General features: G+C 41.7%; 1 protein-coding gene across 1 annotated transcript in view; it reads left to right on the forward strand.

Annotated features, from left to right (window-relative positions):
• LOC137095455 (bMERB domain-containing protein 1-like) overlaps positions 1–24018 on the forward strand; it is a 36034-nt gene extending 12016 nt beyond the window's left edge. The window contains exons 2-6 of the mRNA XM_067462133.1: positions 3960–4083; positions 6316–6389; positions 7389–7503; positions 8138–8220; positions 22698–24018. Of these exons, the coding sequence (XP_067318234.1) occupies positions 3960–4083; positions 6316–6389; positions 7389–7503; positions 8138–8220; positions 22698–22819 (518 nt within the window). The 3' untranslated portion in view covers positions 22820–24018. The remainder of the gene's footprint in view (positions 1–3959; positions 4084–6315; positions 6390–7388; positions 7504–8137; positions 8221–22697) is intronic.
• The last annotated feature ends 204 nt before the right edge of the window (positions 24019–24222 follow it).

Here is a 24222-nt window from a genome sequence, read left to right on the forward strand (position 1 = left end):
TATTTTCTTTTCTACTTGAAGTCAACGTCTCATGTATTTTTCTTTTATGAGCCAATTCATCACACACTGTTAACTGGGCTAGAGTCAATCCGCATGCTTCTCATGCTAGCGCATGACAACAACAACAACAACAACAACAACAATTCAGGGGACATAAAGTGGGGTATAAATATATATAACAACAACAACAGCAACAGCAACAATGGCTTGAGCCAGGGTACCACAGGATTAAAACAGAATAAAAAAACACAACACTATTAAAATACACAAAACTCAAAGGCCACAACAATAAAATGCACTTATAAAACTGGCTGGATCAATAAGGCCCCTTTTACACTGCCATAAATCAAGAAATAGTTTTCTAAGATCTACAGAGACACTCGCTGGAACACCCCAGCAAGCGAGAGTCCAAAAGTGGCATGCTCAAACCTAGAAAATCAATCAATGGCTGATACCAAATGAGAGACTCTCTCTTGGGCACACAGAAAACTGGGCGACTTGGAAGGCACTGAACAGACTGCGCTCTGGCACCATGAGATGCAGAGCCAACCTTCAGAAATGGGACCACAAAGTGGAATCCATGACATGCGAATGTGGAGAAAAGCAAACCACTGACCACCTGCTGCAATGCAACCTGAGCTCTGCTACATGCACAATGGAGGACCTCCTTGCGGCAACACCAGAAGCACTCCAAGTGGCCAGATACTGGTCAAAGGACATTTAATCAATTACCAAGCTTGCAAATTCTGTGTATTGTCTGTTTGTTTGTATCTTTTTGATAAAATGTAATACATGTCTGGTTGCTGATGACACGATAAATAAAAAATACACTGCCATATAATCCACTTTATCAGCTTTGAACTGGTTGTATGAGTCTAGACTACCATATAATCCCATTCAAAGCAGATAATCTGGATTTTATATGGCAGTTTAGATGGGGCCTTCGTTTCCTCAGCATTTTTTTTAATTTTAGTTGGGAATTTCCATGGCCAATTTGCATACAGAGACAGGTTTTTTGCTGGACAAAGGTGACATATTATTTATTTATTTATTTATTTATACCCTGATTTATCTCTCTCCTGAAGCTCAAAGTGGCTTGACATAAAAGCATTTGCTTACAATTTATAATATACACATATGCAAACATTAATAATAATAAACCTTTATTTATACCTCACTACCATATCCCGAGGGACTCGGTGCGGCTTACAAGAGGCCTAGCCCAAATACATCAATAATGGGCTCCGGCTCCGCCATCCGGCTCCGGTTCCTGCGCCCCCCTCCTCCTCCTCCTCCTCCTCCCAGCTGGGAGGAGGAGGAGGAGGAGGGGGGGCGCAGGAGCCGGAGCCGGATGGCGCGCGGAGGCCGCTTGTAAGCGCGCGCGCCATCCAATGGGCTCCGGCTTCTGCGCCCCCCTCCTCCTCCTCCTCCTCCTCCTCCTCCTCCTCCCAGCTGGGAGGAGGAGGAGGAGGAGGGGGGCGCAGAAGCCGGAGCCCATTGGATGGCGCGCGCGCACTCACAAGCGGCCTCCGCGCGCCATCCGGCTTGTGTGACTTTTCAGGGCTGTATATGACCATGTTCCAGAAGCATTCTCTCCTGACATTTTGCCCACATCTATGGCAGGCATCCTCAGAGGTCTTTTGGAAACTAGGCAAATGGTGAGTTATATATCATCTAATACTATGGAATGTCCAGGGTGGGAGAAAGCCATTCAATGCTAATCAAGGTGACCATTACTGCAACATTCACACTTAGCCTGTTTGATCAAGAAAATTTTTTTTCTAAAATGTTTTGTAAATATTTACGAAAATTCGTAAATAACAAAACATTTTTTTGGTAAGTTTTGTAAATATTTTTAATATCGAAACAAAAAAACACCCCAATTAAGAATCGAATTTAGAAACAAATTTTTTCTTGATCAAACAGGCCTAGGATTCCTTCTTTAAAAACAAAAGTGTTAGAGCACCAAAGCTTCCAGCAATGGAAAGGAAAACCTTGAGGTGCATTAATGCTGTAGAATGAACACACTTGGGCCGGACTTTAGCACAGCAGGTTATCCGCCAACTGCAGTAAATCTTGCCATCTGAAAGGTTGACAGTTCGAAGCCCAGGTCAGCGTGAGATCCTGGCCTTTAGCCTAGCTTCTGCCTACCTAGCAGTGATGTGAGTAGATCCAGCCTAAGTGTATACCTGAGGGTGTTTTTTTTCCTGGCTATTTGGATGAATTAGGTGTCTTGTTCTTTGCTGCATGCCTTATGTTAGATCTTTTGAGAGCACAGCCTCTGCATCTAACATCCTATGTGGCCAGATTGAATCAACCTCATTCAATGGCCGTCGGATCCAAGTGCTGGCACTAAGAACAGACTTCATGGGGATAAGGACCTAAACTCGCTGAAAGTACATATTGTTGGGTATTTCTTCAACCTGAAGCAGCATTTCTCAGCTCAAACCTCTAATCAATATTAAAGTATTTATTTATTTATTTACAATATTTATATTCTGCCCTTCTCACCCCGCAGGGGACTCAGGGCAGATTACAATGCACATATACATGTCAAACTTTCAATACCATTAGACATACAACATATATAGACAGACAAAGAGGCAATTTAACATTCCAACTTTCCAGCTTCATGAGACTATGTTTGATTCCGGCCACAGGGGGAGCTGCCGCTTCACCGTCCACTTGTGACACTGAGTCCTTGATGGAGTACTTCCTCATTCTTATGCACAGTGCTGGAAGGTTTTATGCTGTTGTAAATTAGTTAAATTAGCCTCTCCTGCATAAAGCAATACCTAAATTTCCCCCTTGACAGATGCAACTGTCTTTCGGGCTACAAAGGTCAGCAGCAAGCTAGACTATTAATGGTTGGGAGCTCACTCCAGCCCGGGTTGGCTTCGAACTCATGACCTCTCAGTCAATAGTGATTTAATGCAGCTGGCTACTAACTAGCTGTGCCACAGCCCAGTCCTGTCTATAGTATGTGAGCAATACTTGCAATAAACAGCAAATCCAGGAGCTTCTTTTCACAGGAAGGCTTTATCTTTTGTTGCAGCTATTTACAGTATTTTCAGCTTTCTCCAGAATCCTCCAGTTCAGGATATATCATCACATCACTCAACCCCAACTTACTCTGTTGGTGTTCCTAAATACACTTGCATGATGCAATGTTCCATTCATGCTTTCATTGTCTTATATACCTGATGCAAACTTAATTTCAGGGTTTTATTATCCTTATGTTTAATCACTGTAACTGTACCTCAGCACTTAAATTACTTAAAGTAACCCAACATTTTATTTCCAAAATAGGTCAATTTATTTTAATATAATAATAATAATAATAATAACTATAATATACTTTATATTCTGCTCTATCTCCCTGGGGGGACTCAGAGCAGATTACAGAATACATATATTGCAAACATTCAATGCCGTTATACAACAGATAGTACACAGACAGAGGCAAAGGCTTCCCCTTTTCCATCTTCATCATCTGGAGGCTGCGCTTGACTCCAAACTCCTAACACATGTTAATGAAATGGGAAAAAGAAAAGGGGGAAATATTTGACATGCTGAGTCCGAATATATTTTACCTGCTGAGTCCAAAAATGGGACTTATTTTCCCCAGTTTTTGAGATACACAGCATATGCCATCTACCAGTCGCCTTCTGCTCGCTTGTAGAAAACCAGGATAACCGTATAAAAGGAACTAGAACTGATGCAATCTATTTGGTGCAATTGTCCGAAACAGGGCAAAACCCTGTTACTGGTTTGGCTTGCAGCCTGCAAGTCTTACTGGGATTTTATCAGCCAAAGACCACAGGAGACACTACCAGATAAGAGAGGAAATATTGGTCAATAAGCCATCCTGACCTAGATGTGTTCCTGTTGGATTCTGCCTCCCATGTCATACCTTTGCTTCCTTCCTTCTCTCCCTGCCTTGTCCTAAACCTACACAGATCAACGAGATATTGTTTCCACGGCGGAGACGACCATGATGCCGGAGGAGATCGAACTAGAGATGGTCAAGATCCAGAGGCTTCAGGAAGTCTTAGTGAGAAGGGAATCAGAACTGAGGTTTATGTAAGTACATACAAGGCACCGTCAGGGTTACCAACTAACAGAGAGGTAAAACAGAGAAGTCTCTGTTTTGGGTGACACAAGGTGGAGAAGGAAAGATCCTGGTGGCAAGAGACTGCAGAAGAGAAGGCTGAGAGGAAACTTGTATCTAAATCAGGGGTCCCCAAACTGCGGCCTGGGGGCAGGATGCGGCCCCCCGAGGGCATTTATCCAGCCCGCAGAGGAGGAGGCCCGTGTCTTAGTGAAATCAGCCTTGGCTCTGCTAACGCAGAGCTCCTTTCGTTCCTTCTTTTTCCCCCTCATGCTCTCTCTCCTTCTCCCCGTTTCAGTTTCTCCCCCTTTCCTCTCTCTTTCTCTTTCTCCCTCCTCTTTTCTCTCTTCTCTCTTTCTCTCTCTCTTTTTCCTCTCCCTTTCTTCTCTTCTTCCTCAGAGGAGGTGAAGGCGGCGGCGGGAGCGCGCGGCTGCTGCCTGGAAGAGCGGAGGCAAGAGAATCCCTTGCCTCCACTCTTCCAGAAAAGACACTGCTGCCAATAGGCAGCCCCGAAGCCTCCCCTCACCATCCAGCCCTCCCTCCTTCCTTACACCTCTACCTGAACGCAGGGCTCAAGGAGCCCCTGCAAAGCCCACCCCCTCCCAGCTAAACAGGAAGGGGAGAATGGGGGCGGCAGAAACGCCAGCCTCCGGGAGGAAAGATGTCTCCTCAAAACTGGGGGTTCCTTTTCTTCCCTTCTTTGTCCTCTGCTTCTCTTCGGCAAATCCAGGCTCCTGCTGTGAAAACAGCCCGTAGGTAGGCTGTAAGGAGTTGTAGGAATTGAATTCCAAAACACAAGGAGGGCCCAAGTTGGCCCATGCCTGCTTTAAGAAATACCAATGATATTTAATTCTGTTGCAGTGTTTCATATATTTGTAGATTTGAAATTTTATTGAAATGTAAGCTGCTTTGGCCCCTTCCATATAGCTGTATAAAATCCACAATGAACTGGTTTATTTGGCAGTGTGGACTCTGATAATGCAGTTCAAAGCAGATACAGTGTGAATTATCTGCCTTGACATTCTGGGTTATATGGCTGTTTGGAAGGGCCCTTTGAGGGCCCTTCAAGACAGGTCATATATCCCAGGATCTGATCCTAGGTTTTTTCTTTATCCCAGATTATCTGGCAGTGCAGACTTACATAATCCAGTTTAAAGAAGAAAACCTGGGATCAGATCCTGGGATATAGGGCCTGTCTGGAAGGGCTCACAGTCTCCTTGTGGAGACAGAAAGTGGTGTATAAATAAATATAACAAACAAACATAATAATAATAATGCCCTCCTCTTGTGATCTCCTGCTTTGGTCAGAGCTTCCCACCTGGAATCACACTCTGAAACCAAATTGGAGAACAAAAATCTGTTCCTGGCTTGAAAGTGTTGTTTCCTGTTTAATTGTGTGGCCCTTACTTTGAATGTAGTTGTTCTCCTCCAGATACTTTGTTTGTGTGGCTGCCACAAACTATGATTAATCTAATTGTCATGGGTGTTCTGTATGCCAAGTTTGGTTGAATCCCATTGTTAGGGAATTCAGAATGCTCTTTGATTGCAGGAGCGACTGCAATATCCACATGTTTGAGTGTATTTTAACCAAACCTCTACAGTATTTTGTGTTGGTCATGGGAGTTTGGCTGATAGGCTGATCAGTAAACATATTAATGGGTTCCCTGTTGTTATATTAACTGTTACTCTTGCTACGACATGCTTGAAGTCAAAATGTCATTTATTTGTAATTAGAAATCTATATTTCACAATATATAATTACATATTCCTTTTGTGATTAATCACAATGCTTTATGCTCAGTTTGTAACAATGAAAATACACCCTGCATATCAGATATTTACATTATGATTCATAACAGTAGCAAAATAAGGTATGTGTAGTGTGCATAGGAATTCAATCATAGTTTTTTTAAAAGAAACTATAGTCCGGCCCTCCAACAGTCTGAGGGACAGTGATCTGGCCCCCTTTTTAAAAAGTTTGAGGACCCCTGATCTAAATGGTTAAATATTTGAAAGACTGTCCTAAGGGAGAGGGAACAGTGCTTTTCTTCTGATTACCTAGAGATTTTGTTCAAATTGAAAGGAAAGGCGATTCCACCTGGATATTAGGAAGAGCTTCATAATGAGACTCAAGGAATAGATAGCACAAACAGTTCCAATGAATACCTGTTTTGCTGTTTCATTTCTTATTCCTGTTTCTCCAGGATAGATGATATCCAGCTGTGCAAAGACATCATGAACCTTAAGAAAGAGTTGCAGAGTTTAGTTGCAACCCCAGGTAACTTGTGTGTGTGTTATAGATATTGCAAAGAACAAAATGTACAGTGCAGGCAGTCCCCAAGTTACAAACAGGATAAGTTTGCTCTTAAATTAAATTTGTTTGTAAGTCAGAACAGGGACATATTTGAAGTGTAACACTTTCTCTCTCTCTCTCTCTCTCTCTCTCTCTCTCTCTCTCTCTCTGTGTGTATATATATATATAAAGTGAACAAGGGCACAGACAGCAAAACAAATCCCACATGGGTTTGTTAACTTTTTCTATCCAAAGTTCTCTCTCTCTTGCATCCACACTTTGGATAGCAAAAGGAAAAGGAAACACCCCTGTGGGGTTTGTTTTGCTCTCTGCACCCTTGTTCACTTTCCATCCTGGTGATCATTAGATTTTGGAAAATGTAGCTTGTTGTGGGAACAAGGATTGGAGATAAACCTTCATTGGAGACCCCCTTTCCCCCTAAGAATAATTTTTCAGGAGTGAATTTCCCTTCCAAGGGGTAGATTCACTTCCTGTTGGTTCAACCCCGTTCTTAATTAAGAGGCGTTTGTAAGTTGGATGTTTGTAACTCGGGGATTACTTGCAGCAGAACAACAATCAGGCCAAATGCTGATCTAATTACATATGCTCCATCTCTCCCTAAGACTTTCCCAATTTGTATTCCGTCCTAATGAAATATTGCAAGCAACTGCATTTGGGAGGTATCACCCTTTCCTTTGTCCTGAGGCCCTTCCAGATAAGCCTTATATCCCAGGATCTGAGCCCAGGTTTCCTGCTTGAAACTGAATTATATGAGTCTGTACTGCCAGATAACCTGGGGTAAATAGAAAACCTGGGATCAGATCCTTGGGCATAGAGCCTGTCTGGAAGGGCCCTCAGACAACAGGAAGTCTTGGGCTAGGCAGACATGGAGCAAGAGGCAAGGTTGAGAGTCCGGAGGAAAGTAAACAAGTCGTTTGTAAGTTGGATGTTCGGATCTTTCAACCAACTTGCTTCTCTCCCCAGAAAAAGACAAGACAAGGCTCCAGAGGCAAAGAGAAGATGAACTGATTCACAAGATCCACAAACTGGTGCAGAAAAGAGACTTCCTTGTTGATGATGCCGAAGTGGAAAGATTAAGGTAAAAATATTCCCTGGAGCAAAGGTAGATATTGACAACCATGGTCATGGCAGATGTGCTCTCTTTTTTAGAGAGAGCAAGCAAAGGGATGAGGATGGTCGCGTTGGAAAGGTTGAGATAAACCTTTCCAAGAAAACCTCTTGGCAAGTTCCGGCCCAAAATACCTTGCAGACCGCATCTCGGCCTACGATTTGGGAGTTGGTTATTTTTATCTTTCTTCAGCTTCGCACAACACTGAATGTTTGCCAATATCGCTTGTAAACTGCTCTCGGGGAGATAGATAAGGCAGGATAGAAACAAAGTATTATTATTATTATTATTATTAATGTGCAAATCTTCTAGTAAAAGAATAATAATTCGTAAAAAGGGCCTTGGCCAATGAGGGGCAAGTCACGGGCTGGCACTGTCCCTTCTCTGTTTCTTCCCATTGCTCCTTTCACACTTTAGACAGGAGTGCAGCTCGAATTCTACCTGCTCCCAAAATGTATCAAGAATAGTTTCCTTTTATTTGTCCTGTAGCGAAGCTTCTCCCAGCCATTCAATATCTTGCAATTGCAGTATTTACAACACACACATATCAACCTTACTTGTATTTTTCCTTAATAGTTCATTGTTATTTCCCCTCAAAAATCAGGGAGAAGGAAGAGGACAAGGAGATGGCCGAGTTCCTTCGGATCAAGTTGAAACCCCTAGATAACATTGTAACAGCTCCAACAGGTGGGTTTTCAGGCTTCGCCAAAGGATATATTAGCTGAGCCAAGGTTTCTCACAGAGGTTTCTTGCTGTCCTGATCCTGGAGGCTACTGTTTTCCCTTTACATTAGTAGCAGTCTGTCTTGTCTGATGCATCTGCAACTTACTTCTCTTGCAGTTCTACATCCATCTAATATAGCGGTTCCCAACTTTTTTCCAAGTCGCAACTGCATTTTATAGGGGCAAAGGGACCGCGAACCCAATACATTAAAATAGGCTTTTTAATTGGGTGAATGAAAACAGATTGGAAACAGATTTTTCTGTATAATATAATTCAGAATAATGTTAACTGTGCATAAACCTGGACCTCAATCATAGCTCAGCACTACCCACAGAAAACATTTCTGGGTTCCCATGTGTTAGTAACCACTAATCTAATGGGTGCCTTTTTTCCCCTCTTTCCCCTTAATTTTTACCTAAACACTCTCAACCTGGCTTCCAGGATTTATGCTACACTATGGAACACAATTTTTTTTCCTATTTGGTTCTATCATAAAAACATTGACAAGGTTTATTAAACTGCAAAAACTTCATTATTGTGAGAGGCACATCCAGCTGCATGTTTTGCTTTCGTTTTTCAATGAATGTCTCATTGAGTCTCAACCAAATCAACTTCGTTTGTGGCAGCCACAAAAATAATGAAGTTTCTGAGGTATAACAACTATTTTCAAAGTACAGACAGCACAATTAAACAGGAACAACACTTTCAACCCAGGAACAGATTTTTTCCCCCAGATTTTGTCATAAAGTGTTATGGGTCCCCTCACATGCGTAAACATCCCTGATATACAATGCTACTCTTTCTCTTTCACTCTTTGGTCTATTTTTCAGAAATAGGTTTTACTCCTTTTCTTACTACATTCCAATCCTGAGACCTGTTCCACAGGGTTTCTGTGATGCCAATTATGTCATATTTGCTTTGCTATTTTAAGAGGTCAAGTTCATCTTCTTTATTTTGAATTTTGCTGAAGTGGTACGCCACCTTGAGTCCCCTGAGGTGAGAAAGGCGGGGTATAAATGAAGCAAACAAACAAATAATAAATAAGTATTTCCTATGTTTTGTGCACTAGTGTAGAGACATTGAAGACCATGGACCATCCCCTCCAGTTGCCTCATGAAGTGTTTTTCCTTCTCTTTTTTGAGCTCTTCTGTTTCTTGACCAGTGACTGTCAGGAAAGAGCTTTATGATGTGCTAAGATATCTTTTTTATCCCATCATCCACTAGAATCCATTCTTCCAGAGGCCTTTACTCAAGTTTCACTTTGCCCTCAGCTGAAAGTGGTTTCCTACTAACATCCCTAGCCCACCACTTGAACCCATCTACCCCTTGAACCAAAACAATTTCAGTAAAAGCAGCTGAACTTCATTGAACTTCAGTGGTAACTCTTAACAGCTTTGTGTCTTGAAGGATGTGAACAAAGCAGGAATACCTCCCTTTCTGGAGCAAAAGGAAAGCTCCACCCCCACCCCTGTCAAATTTGTTGATGTTTTTGTATCAGCAGCAGTTACACATTCATTTTTAAGCAGACTGCAATAGTTATATTCCCTCTGTTATCAGATCACTTTATTTCAGAATGGTATTCTTTGATTATTCTCAGAAAGATTGAAGCCATTACCCTGCTTTAGAAGAACTCTTAATGCTCACAGATGTGGAAGGCTGCAAGCAGGCTCATGGTGGTCCGCGAGAATGCCTTCCTGGTGCATTATTTAAACTGTTATGTTTATTCATATCATTATCTGATCACCATACTCAATATATCCCGTATGCATGGGGGTATTGGGGTAACAATACAAAAGGTTTGCTAGGGCAGACCCTCTTTCGCTAAGACTCAGCCCCCCCCCCGATCAAACTCAGCCCCCCCCCCGAATCAAAATCCTGGCTATGGGCCTGGCTGCAAGTCAGTCAAGAGCAGACTTTTAGATCTTGATTTTCATAATCTGACTCCTGCAGCAAAGACAGCATGTTCCCCTACCACGTCATTGACTCTGTGCGAGCGAAGAGTCATTTATGGCAGCTTATCTCCACATTTGGATTAATCTCACCCAGAGGAGATCTTTGGCAACTGCAAGATATAATAATGTGTTGCCATCAGCTCTTCTGAATGGGAGATATACAAACATGGAACTTTCCTTTTTGAATAAGTAATTTTTATTGAAGAATACCGTAAAAATTTTCACATAAGTAAAAGGAAAATGAAAGAGAAAACAAAAAAAAGTACAAGGTGGTGGGAAGGTGTGGGTAGTAGGATAAGCGGCATGGGTAGGGACCAGGTGGAAAAAGGGTAGGGTAGGATTAGGATGAAGAATGTAGGGGTAGGGATAGAAAGATGTCTTCCTGTCCGGCAAGCACAGCGAGTGATTTCAATCTTCTTTGTTATCTATTAATACAATTAGATATCTCCTTTATTGAGGGCAGTTTATCTTCAGATATTGCAAAAATTCTATTAACTGGCACCAGTCCGTCTTATGTCCCTCTGTCTGATCCTTAAGCAGAAAAGATAAGGAGTCCATGTCCATGTAGTCTCCTATTTTAGAGATCCAATTTTCCTGTATTGGAGTTCCTTTTTGGCGCCATTTTTGGGCAAGAAGGGTTCTCGCAGCTGTTGTTAGGTAGAAGAAGATTTTCTCTTTATTTCTATCAAATTTCATATATATCAGAGTGGAAGAATGATCCTGTCTCCAAGAGTGGAAGAATGATCCTGTCTCCACTCCACATTTTAAACACTTGTTACTTTGCTTTTTATAGAATCTCGCTAGCTTTTCTGGTGTTAAATGCCAGTGGTAAAATATCTTATACCAATTTTCAGTAATGTTTAAAGATTTGGAAAGTTTTGTTTTGGTTTTCCACACCTTCTCCCAATTTTCTAGTAGAATGGGGTGGCCTATGTCCTTTGCCCACTTAATCATATTCTCTTTTATCAGTTTCCGTGTTCCATTTTAGGATCTTTTGGTATATAAGCCTTATTATTTTTTTATCTTTCTTCATGACAATGTCCCATATATCCTGTTGGTTAAAATCGATCTTTCTATCTTCTTTGTACGAGTCTATTATTTGTCTGTACTGGAACCATGTTAAATTATGGCCCTCGAGTCTTCAGTGATTTTAGTGCCCATACATTATTTTGTCTGATTTCTGATGGTATCTCTCTTTTGTGATGGGCTTCCATAGGTGAAAGCCACAAAGGGGTTTTGTTGTAAAGCCTTTTCTTATATTTATTCCAAACTTTTAAGAGGGCTGCCCTGATGGCCGGGTGATGGCCGGGTGGGTGAAGTTCTTTTCAACCTTGGCTTTATTGTACCAGAGGTACACATGCCATCCCTTTTGTAAGTCGAATACTTCCAAATACAGTATTCTTTTTTTTATAAGGTGGCCCACTTCTTCACCTAAGAAAGTGCAGAAGCTTCATAGTATGCTTGGAAGTCTCCCCTCTTCCTCGAGTTTATAAGGATCTTATATTTTATCCTTGGTTTCTTCTTATTCCATATAAACTTCATACTGTCTTTTTTCCATTCTTTAAACCAATATTCAGTTCTTAAGATAGGTAACTGAAAAGAAGCAGGGGAGCTGAGGGATGATTTATTGTTGCCACCAATTTGAAAGGAACCAGTATTCAGGGGATTTTACTCCAGAATAGACGGAGCTGAGACAATCTTCAAATAAAAGTTAACAATTTTATTAAGTACACAGCGTGTGGTTGCAAGACGTAACTTTTCCTTGTTGCACTTGGAATAATACTTGTAACTTTAACAGTTCATTCTTTCAAGTAACGCAGTATCTTTCTGACGTAGAGCACTTGTTTCAGACAAAGTTTCCATACAGGGATGTTTCCCTTAGTTGATTCTCCCTAGATCAAATACTATGTAAACTATTCTTTAGCCTCTCCTTAGACTAAAAGAATACCAGCTATGTTTCACCATTCGGCTGCACTAGCCTGAGAAACTTCCAATAGCCAAACCCAGCTTTTCAAAGCCTCAAAGTTTTGCTTCACAAGTCGCTCTGCCACCTTTCCTTTCCTTCTCTCCCAACTCCTAACTCCTCACTCCCCTGAATTTAACTCCTGACTGCTCACTCCTCTAAACCTAAACCCTAACTGATTTTTAACTGTCGTTTTTTCAAATTCTCCCCTCTAAGCTCCTCCCACTTCCCTCTCTCCTGCATCTGTCTCCATGGCAACGCACATGGAGGACTCCTCTGACTTAGGCCACTCCAGCATTACTGCAGCCAATCTAAACACAAATACAGTTAAAATCATACAATTTATAATCAACTCCTGTACAGTAACATTTGGAACAAGAATATCATCTTGGGTAGGATACTCATTTTGATGAGATTCTACCCATCTCATCAAAATGAGTTACAATATTTCCATTATTCTAATTTTTTCTTTAAGGATTTCGAAGTTGATTCATAATTCTAAAATGAATTCCCAGCTGGTACTATCAAATGCCTTATCGGCATGAAGACATAGTAGTCCAAGTTCCTTCTGTGGGTTACTTTCATAATACTCTATTATATTGAGAATTGTTCTTATGTTATCTCGCATCCTCCTATCTGATAAAAAGCCTGTTTGATCTGTTTTTATTTGATCCTCTAATATTTTTTTTAATCTGTTGGCCAGGATACTTGAAAAGATTTTATAATCATTATTTAATAAGGAAATTGGTCTGTAATTTCTAATGTTTGAAGGGTCAGAGTCGCCTTTTTGTATTAAAGTTATGTTGGCGTTCTGCGAAGATTCGGGAATTTTTGCGGTTATCAGGCTATTGTTCATTATTTCTTTTAGCATTGGGATTAGATAATCTTGGAATGTTTTATAATATAAGGAGATCAGTTCATCAGGGCCAGGAGCTTTGTTGTTTGGAAGGTTTTTAATTGCTGATCTTATCTCCTCCTCCGTAATTCCCTTATCAAGCACTTCCCTTTGCCTTTCTGTAATTTTATCTAGCTTCTGCATTGAAATATACATTATAATACCTTCTATATTGGATGAGTCTTAGAATCATAGAATCAAAGAGTTGGAAGAGACCTCATGGGCCATCCAGTCCAACCCCCTGCCAAGAAGCAGGAATATTGCATTCAGATCACCCCTGACAGATGGCCATCCAGCCTCTGTTTAAAAGCTTCCAAAAGAAGGAGCCTCCACCACACTCCGGGGCAGAGAGTTCCACTGCTGAACGGCTCTCACAGTCAGGAAGTTCTTCCTCATGTTCAGATGGAATCTCCTCTCTTGTAGTTTGAAGCCATTGTTCCGCGTCCTAGTCTCCAGGGAAGCAGAAAACAAGCTTGCTCCCTCCTCCCTGTGGCTTCCTCTCACATATTTATACATGGCTATCATATCCCCTCTCAGCCTTCTCTTCTTCAGGCTAAACATGCCCAGCTCCTTAAGCCGCTCCTCATAGGGCTTCTTCTCCAGACCTTTTATCATTTTAGTCGCTCTCCTCTGGACACATTCCAGCTTGTCAATATCTCTCTTGAATTGTGGTGCCCAGAATTGGACACAATATTCCAGGTATGGTCTAACCAAAGCAGAATAGAGGGGTAGCATTACTTCCCTAGATCTAGACACTATGCTCCTATTGATGCAGGCCAAAATCCCATTGGCTTTTTTTGCCGCCACGTCACATTGTTGGCTCATGTTTAACTTGTTGTCCACGAGGACTTCAAGATCTTTTTCACACGTACTGCTCTCGAGCCAGGCGTCCCCCATTCTGTATCTTTGCATTTCGTTTTTCCTGCCAAAGTGGAGTATCTTGCATTTGTCACTGTTGAACTTCATTTTGTTAATTTTGGCCCATCTCTCTAATCTGTCAAGATCGTTTTGAATCCTGCTCCTGTCCTCTAGATTATTGGCTATACCTCCCAATTTGGTGTCGTCTGCAAACTTGATGATCTTGCCTTCTAACTCTTCATCCAAGTCATTAATGAAGATGTTGAACAGGATCGGGCCCAGGACGGAACAGTGCGGCGCTCGGCTCGTCACTTCTTTCCAGGATGAAGAGGAAGCATTGGTGAGCACCCTCTGGGTTCATCCATTTAACCAATTACAGATCGACCTCACTGTAGTTTTGCCTAGCCCACATTGGACTAGTTTCCTTGCCAGAAGGTCATGGGGGACCTTGTCGAAGGCCTTACTGAAGTCCAGGTACGCTACATCCACGGCATTCCCCGCATCTACCCAGTTTGTAACTCTATCGAAAAAGAGATCAGATTAGTCTGGCATGACTTGTTTTTGATAAATCCATGTTGACTATTAGCAATGACCGCATTTGTTTCTAAGTGTTTGCAGACCACTTCCTTAACAATCTTTTCCAGAATCTTGCCTGGTATTGACGTGAGGCTGACCGGACAGTAGTTGTTTGAGTCATCCCTTTTTCCCTTCTTGAAGATTGGGACCACATTGGCCCTCCTCCAATCTGCTAGAACTTCTGTTCTCCAAGAACTCTCAAAAATGGTTGCCAATGGTTCCGAAATGACTTCCGCTAGTTCCTTCAATACTCTTGGGTGTAGTTGATCTGGCCCTGGGGACTTGAACTCATTAAGAGCAGCCAGGTATTCCTGTACGACTTGTTTCCCAATTTGGAGTTGGATGTCCTCAAATCCCTCATCCACTCCGCCTTGCTGAGGTTGAAGATGACTTTCTTTTTGTGAGAAGACCGAGGCAAAGAAGGTATTAAGTAATTATGCTTTTTCCCTATCCCCTATCAGCATTGCCCCATCTTCTCCTCGAAGAGGCCCTATCGCCTCCTTGTTTTTCCTTTTTCTACTGACATAAGCAAAGAATCCCTTTTTATTGTTTTTAATGTCCGTGGCAAGCCTGAGCTCGTTTTGTGCTTTAGCCTTGCGGACCTTTTCCCTACAGATGTTGGCTATTTGTTTGAATTCTTTTTTGGTGATTTCTCCCTTTTTCCAGTTCTTGTGCATGTCTCTTTTGTGTCTCAGCAGTTAGAAGTTCTTTGGACATCCATTCTGGCTTCTTTGCACTTGTCCTATTTTTTCTTTTTGTTGGCACAGTTTGCAATTGCGCCTTGAGTATTTCACTCTTGAGAAACTCCCATCCATCCTTAACTCCCTTGTCTTTTAGTATCTGTGCCCACGGAATGCTGCCCAGTGTTTCCTTCATTTTTTGGAAATTAGCTCTCCTAAAGTCCAAAATGCGGGTTTGACTTGTCTAAGTCTGGGCCTTCCTTTGTATCTCAAATTGCAGAAGCACATGGCCACTTGCCCCTAAGGATCCTACCACTTCAACTGCATCAATCAGGTCCTCCACATTTGTTAGGATGAGATCAAGAGTAGCCAATCCCCTTGTTGCCTCTTCTACCTTCTGGACCATGAAATTGTCTGCAAGGCAAGCGAGGAATTTGTTGGACTTTGTACTCTTGGCCGAGTTTGTTTTCCAGCAAATATCGGAATAGTTGAAATCGCCCATGACTACTATATCTCTTCTCTGTGCCTGTTTGGTCAACTGTTGGCAGAAGACTTCATCAAGTTCTTCCTCCTGGCTTGGAGGTCTTTAGTAGACGCCTACAACAAGATCTATTTGAGTCCCAGTTCCCTTGATTCTTTCAAGCTGCTTTCAAGCTGGTTTCCCGGCTTGCTGTCACAGAATCATAGAATCATAGAATCAAAGAGTTGGAAGAGACCTCATGGGCCATCCAGTCCAACCCCCTGCCAAGAAGCAGGAATATTGCATTCAGATCACCCCTGACAGATGGCCATCCAGCCTCTGTTTAAAAGCTTCCAAAAGAAGGAGCCTCCACCACACTCCGGGGCAGAGAGTTCCACTGCTGAACGGCTCTCACAGTCAGGAAGTTCTTCCTCATGTTCAGATGGAATCTCCTCTCTTGTAGTTCGAAGCCATTGTTCCGCGTCCTAGTCTCCAGGGAAGCAGAAAACAAGCTTGCTCCCTCCTCCCTGTGGCTTCCTCTCACATATTTATACATGGCTATCATATCCCCTCTCAGCCTTCTCTTCTTCAGGCTAAACATGCCCAGCTCCTTAAGCCGCTCTTCATAGGGCTTCTTCTCCAGACCTTTTATCATTTTAGTCGCTCTCCTCTGGACACATTCCAGCTTGTCAATATCTCTCTTGAATTGTGGTGCCCAGAATTGGACACAATATTCCAGGTATGGTCTAACCAAAGCAGAATAGAGGGGTAGCATTACTTCCCTAGATCTAGACACTATGCTCCTATTGATGCAGGCCAAAATCCCATTGGCTTTTTTTGCCGCCACGTCACATTGTTGGCTCATGTTTAACTTGTTGTCCACGAGGACTCCAAGATCTTTTTCACACGTACTGCTCTCGAGCCAGGCGTCCCCCATTCTGTATCTTTGCATTTCGTTTTTCCTGCCAAAGTGGAGTATCTTGCATTTGTCACTGTTGAACTTCATTTTGTTAATTTTGGCCCATCTCTCTAATCTGTCAAGATCGTTTTGAATCCTGCTCCTGTCCCCTAGAGTATTGGCTATCTCTCCCAATTTGGTGTCGTCTGCAAACTTGATGATCTTGCCTTCTAACCCTTCATCCAAGTCATTAATAAAGATGTTGAACAGGATCGGGCCCAGGACGGAACAGTGCGGCACTCGGCTCGTCACTTCTTTCCAGGATGAAGAGGAAGCATTGGTGAGCACCCTCTGGGTTCCTCCATTTAACCAATTACAGATCCACCTCACTGTAGTTTTGCCTAGCCCACATTGGACTAGTTTCCTTGCCAGAAGGTCATGGGGGACCTTGTCGAAGGTCTTACTGAAGTCCAGGTACGCTACATCCACGGCATTCCCCGCATCTACCCAGCTTGTAACTCTATCGAAAAAGAGATCAGATTAGTCTGGCATGACTTGTTTTTGATAAATCCATGTTGACTATTAGCAATGACCGCATTTGTTTCTAAGTGTTTGTAGACCACTTCTTTAACAATCTTTTCCAGAATTTTGCCTGGTATCGACGTGTGGCTGACCGGACGGTAGTTGTTTGGTCATCCTTTTTTCCCTTCTTGAAGATTGGGACCACATTGGCCCTCCTCCAATCTGCTGGAACTTCTCCTGTTCTCCAAGAACTCTCAAAGATGGTTGCCAATGGTTCCGAAATGACTTCCGCTAGTTCCTTCAATACTCTTGGGTGTAGGTGATTTGGCCCTGGGGACTTGAACTCATTTAGAGCGGCCAGGTATTCCTGTACGACTTGTTTCCCAATTTGGAGTTGGATGTCCTCAAATCCCTCATCCAGTCCGCCTTGCTGAGGTTGAAGATGACTTTCTTTTTGTGAGAAGACCGAGGCAAAGAAGGTATTTAGTAGTTCTGCCTTTTCCCTATCCCCTGTCAGCATTGCCCCATCTTCTCCTCGAAGAGGCCCTATCACCTCCTTGTTTTTCCTTTTTCTACTGACATAAGAAAAGAATCCCTTTTTATTGTTTTTAATGTCCCTGGCAAGCCTGAGCTCGTTTTGTGCTTTAGCCTTGTGGACCTTTTTCCTACAGGTGCTAGCTATTTGTTTGAATTCTTCTTTGGTGATTTCTCCCTTTTTCCAGTTCTTGTGCATGTCTCTTTTGTGTCTCAGCACAGTTAGAAGTTCTTTGGACATCCATTCTGGCTTCCTTGCACTTGTCCTATTTTTTCTTTTTGTTGGCACGGTTTGCAACTGTGCCTTGAATATTTCACTCTTGAGAAACTCCCATCCATCCATAACTCTCTTGTCTTTTAGTATCTGTGTCCACGGAATGCTGCTCAGTGTTTCCTTCATTTTTTGGAAATCAGCTCTCCTAAAGTCCAAAATGCGGGTTTGACTTGTCTTCCTTTCGGCCTTTGTGTCATGCATCTCTTCTGCAGCATAAGAGTTTTTGACTCTTCTTGAGTCTTCTTGGTATAGATTGGTATAGAACGTTTTGAATTTTTCTACAATATCCTCATCTAAGGTATGGGTTATACAATCTTCTGTTATCTGAGTTATATATTGTTGTTTGTTTTGTTTTTCAGTTTCTTGGCAAGACATTTGCTAGCATTCGTGAAATAGTTTGCTTTCAAAAATTTCAACTTTCTTGCCATTTTTCCTAATTGAGATGTGTTTGTTTCTTGATTAATTATAATTCAAACTTTATTTTCTTATCTCCTGGATTGCTCTTAAGCTGGTTCTCTTTAATTTTTAGATCTTCCTGTAGTTTTAATTGGTCTTCTTGTATTGATCTATTCTTTTTAACACCCTGTTGAATAAAATACCCCCTCATCACCACCTTGCTGGCGTCCCAAATTGTTTCTAATTTTGTTTCATTATTATTATTAATCTTGAAATATTGTTTAACTGGATTCCTGTTTTTTTCTATCTCGTTCTCTGTTTGAAATAAGTTCTCATTTAATTTCCATCTCCTTGCTTTTGGTCTTTCTCTTATATCCATCTCTAACGCACAATGGTCTGAGTTTAATCTTGGTTTAATTTGGATTTTATTCACTTTTATGGCAATGGAATTCAAGGCCCAGATCATATCGATCCGGAACCACGATTGGTGACTGTTGGAGTAATAGGTGTAGTCTTTTGACAATATATTTTTTAGTCTCCAGACATCTTGTAATCCAAAGTCTTTTTTTCATCTGTAAGAAATCCAATGGTAGTTGTCCAGGTTTTGGCTCTTCCCCTCTTGTTTTGTTTTTTGACCTGTCTATATGGTTATCTATAACCCCGTTCAAGTTCCCTAGAATTATCAAATTTTCATATTCCTGATCCAGAATAGTTATTTTTAGATATTTTACAAAATTGGATTTGGGTCCAACCGGGGCATAAATATTGAATATTAGTGTAATTTGATTATTGACCCTTACTTTGATCCCTATAGCATGTCCTTCCTCATCCCTGAAGGCCAATTCAGGATTGAGCTTCTCCTTTATATACAATACCACTCCTCTCTTCTTTTCTTCGGCTAGCAAATGGTATTCCCTAATTGTTTCTGCATAAGATAAGATGCATGTTTTTCTATAATGTGTGTTTCCTGAAGGGCAATGATATAAAAATTACCAATTTTTATTTGGTTGAATATTAATTTCCTTTTATTTGAGCTATTCAGGCCATTTACATTATTCGAGAGGACTTTCATCATCATTACACATTTCTTCTTCTGCGCAGTCATGATTCATCAATTCCAATTCAAATGTCCCCTCATATTCCTCTGGAGAGTTTTCTCTTGGTCTTTTTTCAGGTTTTTCCCCAGACTGTTTGCCTCCTTTTTTCCTTCCATCTGGATCAGTTCTGTTAGGTGATTCTCTGTCTTTTGGATCTTGTTGTCTTCCTTTTTTTAATCCCTTTTTGGTGGTTTCTATAAAAGTCTTTCGCCTTCTGCTCCAATGTTATCCAGTATTTCTTTATCATTAAGAGAAACCATCAGACCTTCATTTCTATCCTATCTAAATTGGACCCGGTATTTTTTCAGCTCATCAGTTAAAAAGTAGTACTTTCTTCATTTACTCATTGTCGTTGGGGGTAATTCTTTTAGAATAACTACTATCTTCTCTATATGGTATATGGGCTTTTTGGAGTTATGCTTAAGAATTTCGTCATGGATCCTTTTTCTTCTGAAGTTAACCACAATGTCCCTAGCCACTTTGTGTTTCCTCGCATAGTTGGTATTAATTCTGTACAGTCTATCCATGTTTTGGTCGGCTTCCAATTTGGAAATGTCTAGAATTTTTGCTGTTATGTCTGCAATTATACCTCTCAGATCTTCTCCCTCACTTTCCTCAACATTTCTGAATCTGAGTTGGTATTCTGATTCTCTTATGGCCATTTGTTGTTGTTTTTCCAGTCTTTCATTTAATTCTTCTAATTTTGTAACTTTCTGGTTAGTCTTCTCCACTGACTTGATCATCGTTTGTTTGTCCTTTTGAATCTCTTTCATTTCCTATTGAATTTTTTAAAATTCTTTTTTTTTACTCCTCCTTGACGTCTCAGTTTCCCTAATTCATCTGAAATATCTTTTCTAGCCTTTCTTGCATTTTGTCTTAGTTTTTCTGCATTGTATCTTGGTTTTTCTGTATTTTATCTTGTTTTTCCTGCATTTTTCTTGAGTTTCCTGTACTTTTTGTAATTGTGTCATCAGTTCTTTTAATGAGGGATCACCTTGAATTGAGGGTCTCCTACGTGTAGTTGGAGTAGGAGTTGTTGCTGATGTTGTCTTACTCATCTTGGAGATGGTATATTTGTCCATGGAATAACCAGTAAATGTTTTATCAATTCCTTGTTGTAGCTCTGTCGCTCTTCTTTTCTTGTCTTATTCTTTCTCTGACTTTCTCTCGCTCTCTCTTTTTAATTGTTTCTTTGTCTTCAAGTGTATTTATTATTTTTATTTTTTGATATATTATTGTTATATTTTGTTGTTCATTCGTTCACTCGTCTCAAAATATATATGTCTATATTCCTTTGTTCCCTCCTTGACTTTATACCTTCCAAGTATATTTGTGTACTTTAGGCCCCACCTAGGTTTTTTAGGCCCCACCTAGGTTTTTTTAATATACTATTTTACTTCAGATACTTCCTGTAGTCTGTATGTGTCCATATATGTGTATGTAAGATCTTTGATAGTAATTTTTATCCCCTTTATTTCTTACTTCTCTTCACTCTTCTCAATGTTTGTTCTTACTTTTCCTCACTTATTATAATGCTTTTTATATCTTATTTTATTATTGTTGTAAATATTTTGTTTTTAATTGTTTTTAATTATTTTTATTATTGTTATTTGATTTATTTGATTATTACTATTATTTAATTATTTAATTATTTATTTTTCCCAATTGATTATTTTCATTTTTTTATTTTTTTATTTTCCTAATTGATTATTTCTATTTCTATTTTTTATTTAATTTATTTAATTATTTATTATTATTATTATTATTTTAATTTAATTATTTTCTTTTACTTGCCCTTCTTCTGCCCTTCTTCCGCTTGGCCTCTTCCCTTTGGACACGTCACTGGTGCTGGTCCCGCCCCTTCCTGTGACGTGGCTTGCCTCCTTTCTTCCATTTCTGCCGGGAGCTTTCCTTTTCTTAAAGGGGCCTCGCAGGTAGGATGATCAGTTAGTTCTCTCCATTCATTCTTCCTTTCTTTTCTTTTCTTTCCTTCGTTCTCCTCCTTCTTTCTCCTCTTCTGCTTCTATTGTCTTCTCTGTTTGTTTTTCTCTCCTTTGTGGGTCGTGTAATGTTATTTATTTATTTATTTATTTATCTTCCTTCTTCTCCTCTTTCTGCCGCTTTCTCTTTCACTGTTTATTTGGAACTGCAGTTTCTCTCACGTCGCTTGCCTTTCCTTCTTCAAGTTTCTTTCTTTAAGTTTCTCTTTGTTTATCTGTTAAAATGAAGGCGTTCAGCACTATGGGGGCTCTAGGTGCCCTGCTTTCCTTCCCACGGATGCAGCTCATGGTGGCTTCCCGGAGGGTCCACGGAGCTCCTTGAGGGAAAACCCATCCTCTGTCCGGGTGCCCTTCCAGAGGTTGGCAACCAGGCTGATCTCCTACCAACAGTCTGGGGTGTCTTCTGTTAGACACCCTCTGTTTTGGGAGAGAGCGAGTTCGTCAAAGCTAAGAGCCTTGGCAAACCGTGGTTGCCGCCATTGCGCCCTCACCGGAAGTTCCAAACGTGGAACTTTCCAAAAGGGTTTGTTCTTGTGACTTGGTCTCTGTTGAAGCATTTCATTATTCTTTGTTTGTGTGTCCTAAATATGTTAATATATGGATAAAATACAGGAATTCATTTTTTTCAGTGTTCTCAATGGGAAGGGTGTGCTATGAAATTCCCTATCTTCTGAACAATTCTGATGCATCTTTTCATAAGACTGTTGCAAATTTTATCCTTGAGATTAGTAACTTTTAACTATGGTTTCCTTTTTTATTTGTGACTTCCTCTTTTTGTCTATGCCTGTGTTGTGATTTTGTTGTTTTATGCTCCCAGTGGCACAGCGGGTTAAACCACTGAGCTGCTGAACTTGCTGACCAAAAGGTCGGTGGTTTGAATTCGGGGAGTGGGGTGAGCTCCCGCTGTCAACCCCAGCTTCTGTCAACCTAGCAGTTCGAAAACATGCAAATGTGAGTAAATCAATAGGTAGCGCTTTGGCTCCATGCTGTCATGCCAGCCACATGATCTTGGAGGCATCTATGTACAGTGCTGGCTCTTCAGCTTAGAAATGGAGATGAGCACCACCCCAGAGCTGGACTCAACTAGACTTTACCTTTACCTTACTATGCTCATAAAGGCTGTGTGTGTGTGTGTATTTATGACATTAATATCCTGCCCTTCTCATCCCAAAGAGGACTCAATGTATATGTAGTATCAGCAGCAGTAAATGGGAATGTCGGGAAAAAACTTGTAGGCTTTAGGTCACATGTAGTTCAGCAGTTTTAAATGCTAAATCCAGTGTTAAACTCTAAGCTTGATACGATTGGCAATCTTTTTCTTTTGGCTATATCACAGGTACACCCACAGAGAAGAAGGTAGAGCCACCACCTCTTCCTCCCAACAAGCCCACCATTGCCAAAGCGGGCATTGCTATTATTCGGGATTGCTGTGGGACCGTCCAATGTTCCATCATGTAGCTTGAACCATCCTCTCAGGCATGCCTTCTTTTCAACCTGGATAGGGGAAAAAAACTGTAGAAGAACGGAAGAGGAAGTAACACATCCCAAAACCTTGATAGTTAAGTTTCCTGTACTGTTCCTTACAGTAACTGTTGTAGTGCTGAATGTCCCACTTGGTGAGTCCTTCACTGTTGCATGGATCACTTAGCGAGCATGCCTAGATAAAGCAAGGAATATATCTCAATATAACTATATCCAGAGAACAGTGAGGACTTGTAGAAACAATTATACATAATATCTGAGCGATGGCTCACAAGTAACAGATAAGTGTCAGTTTTTATTATTCTATAAAATATGTTTGTGGAGGGGAGAATTAGAAAGATAATCCCATGTAATATGTTGAATCACAATTTAATAATTTTATGTCTAGAGGATACATCTCACACTTTCACCTTTTCACAGGCACCATTCTGTCTGTGGGCAGAAAAATATGGCATGGCAGCTACTTTTTGCAATTACAGATGCATTAATAAATATTGTAAATTAGAATCATGGAACTAATAGTTTATTAGAAGCTGCCGATCAATCAAGTGTCTAACTATTGTGATTTTTGGTGATTTGCTATGATCTGCAGGATATCTCTGGAACAGGGAGCACAAAAACAAGCTCCAGTCAATTTGGGTTCCTTAAAATCATGTAACTGGAGGGTTTTTGTGGTCAGTTAATTGTTTTCTGTTAAGAGTCTCATGGCCTTAATTTCCATAGAGGTTTCTCTACTCCGGTTCCGGCATGGAGGCAAGCAGCGGGGAACTCAGAGCTGCTTAATTTTCCAACAACTAAATCCGGAGGAATCCTGAACCTCCCCCTTACCAACCCATCTCAGACTAAGGGGAGAGAGACCCCCGGATCTCAGGCCCCTGATAAAGGGGCTTAAAGCCGGGAGGGGACCCAGGAAGCCAGAATAAACGCTGCCAGAATAAAGGCTGTGAAAAGCCGGGACGGCCGCCATTGCATCGCGGCTGGCTCACCTTGGACGCTTGGACTGCAGCCTCGCCGCCGTTGGGCATCGGGCGCCGGACATCTCTCGACGCTGGGCGCGGTTCGCCCCGGGCCTCCGCTGGGCCGCTGGGCCGTTGGGGGGGCCCCCGCCGTTGGGGCCGCCGTTGTTTCCATCCGCTGGGCCGCAGCCTGCTGGACCGCTGTTGAGGCCGCAGAAGCCCGGCTCCATCGCCGGGCCGCCACCTCCGGAGCTGCCGCCGTCGGCCTCTGCTGGGCCGCGGCCGCCCCGTTCGGCTGGGGAGTCGGCGCCGCTGGGAGCCGCCGCCATCGGGCAGGGTTGGCCTTCGGGCTGCTGCCGCGCTGCCGGGTTGCTCCGCTCCGCTCTGCCCATCGCCAAACGCTGCTGGATGAGCCCCAGCTGC

Source organism: Anolis sagrei, chromosome Y (assembly GCF_037176765.1).
Source record: "Anolis sagrei isolate rAnoSag1 chromosome Y, rAnoSag1.mat, whole genome shotgun sequence".
NCBI lineage: Eukaryota > Metazoa > Chordata > Lepidosauria > Squamata > Dactyloidae > Anolis > Anolis sagrei.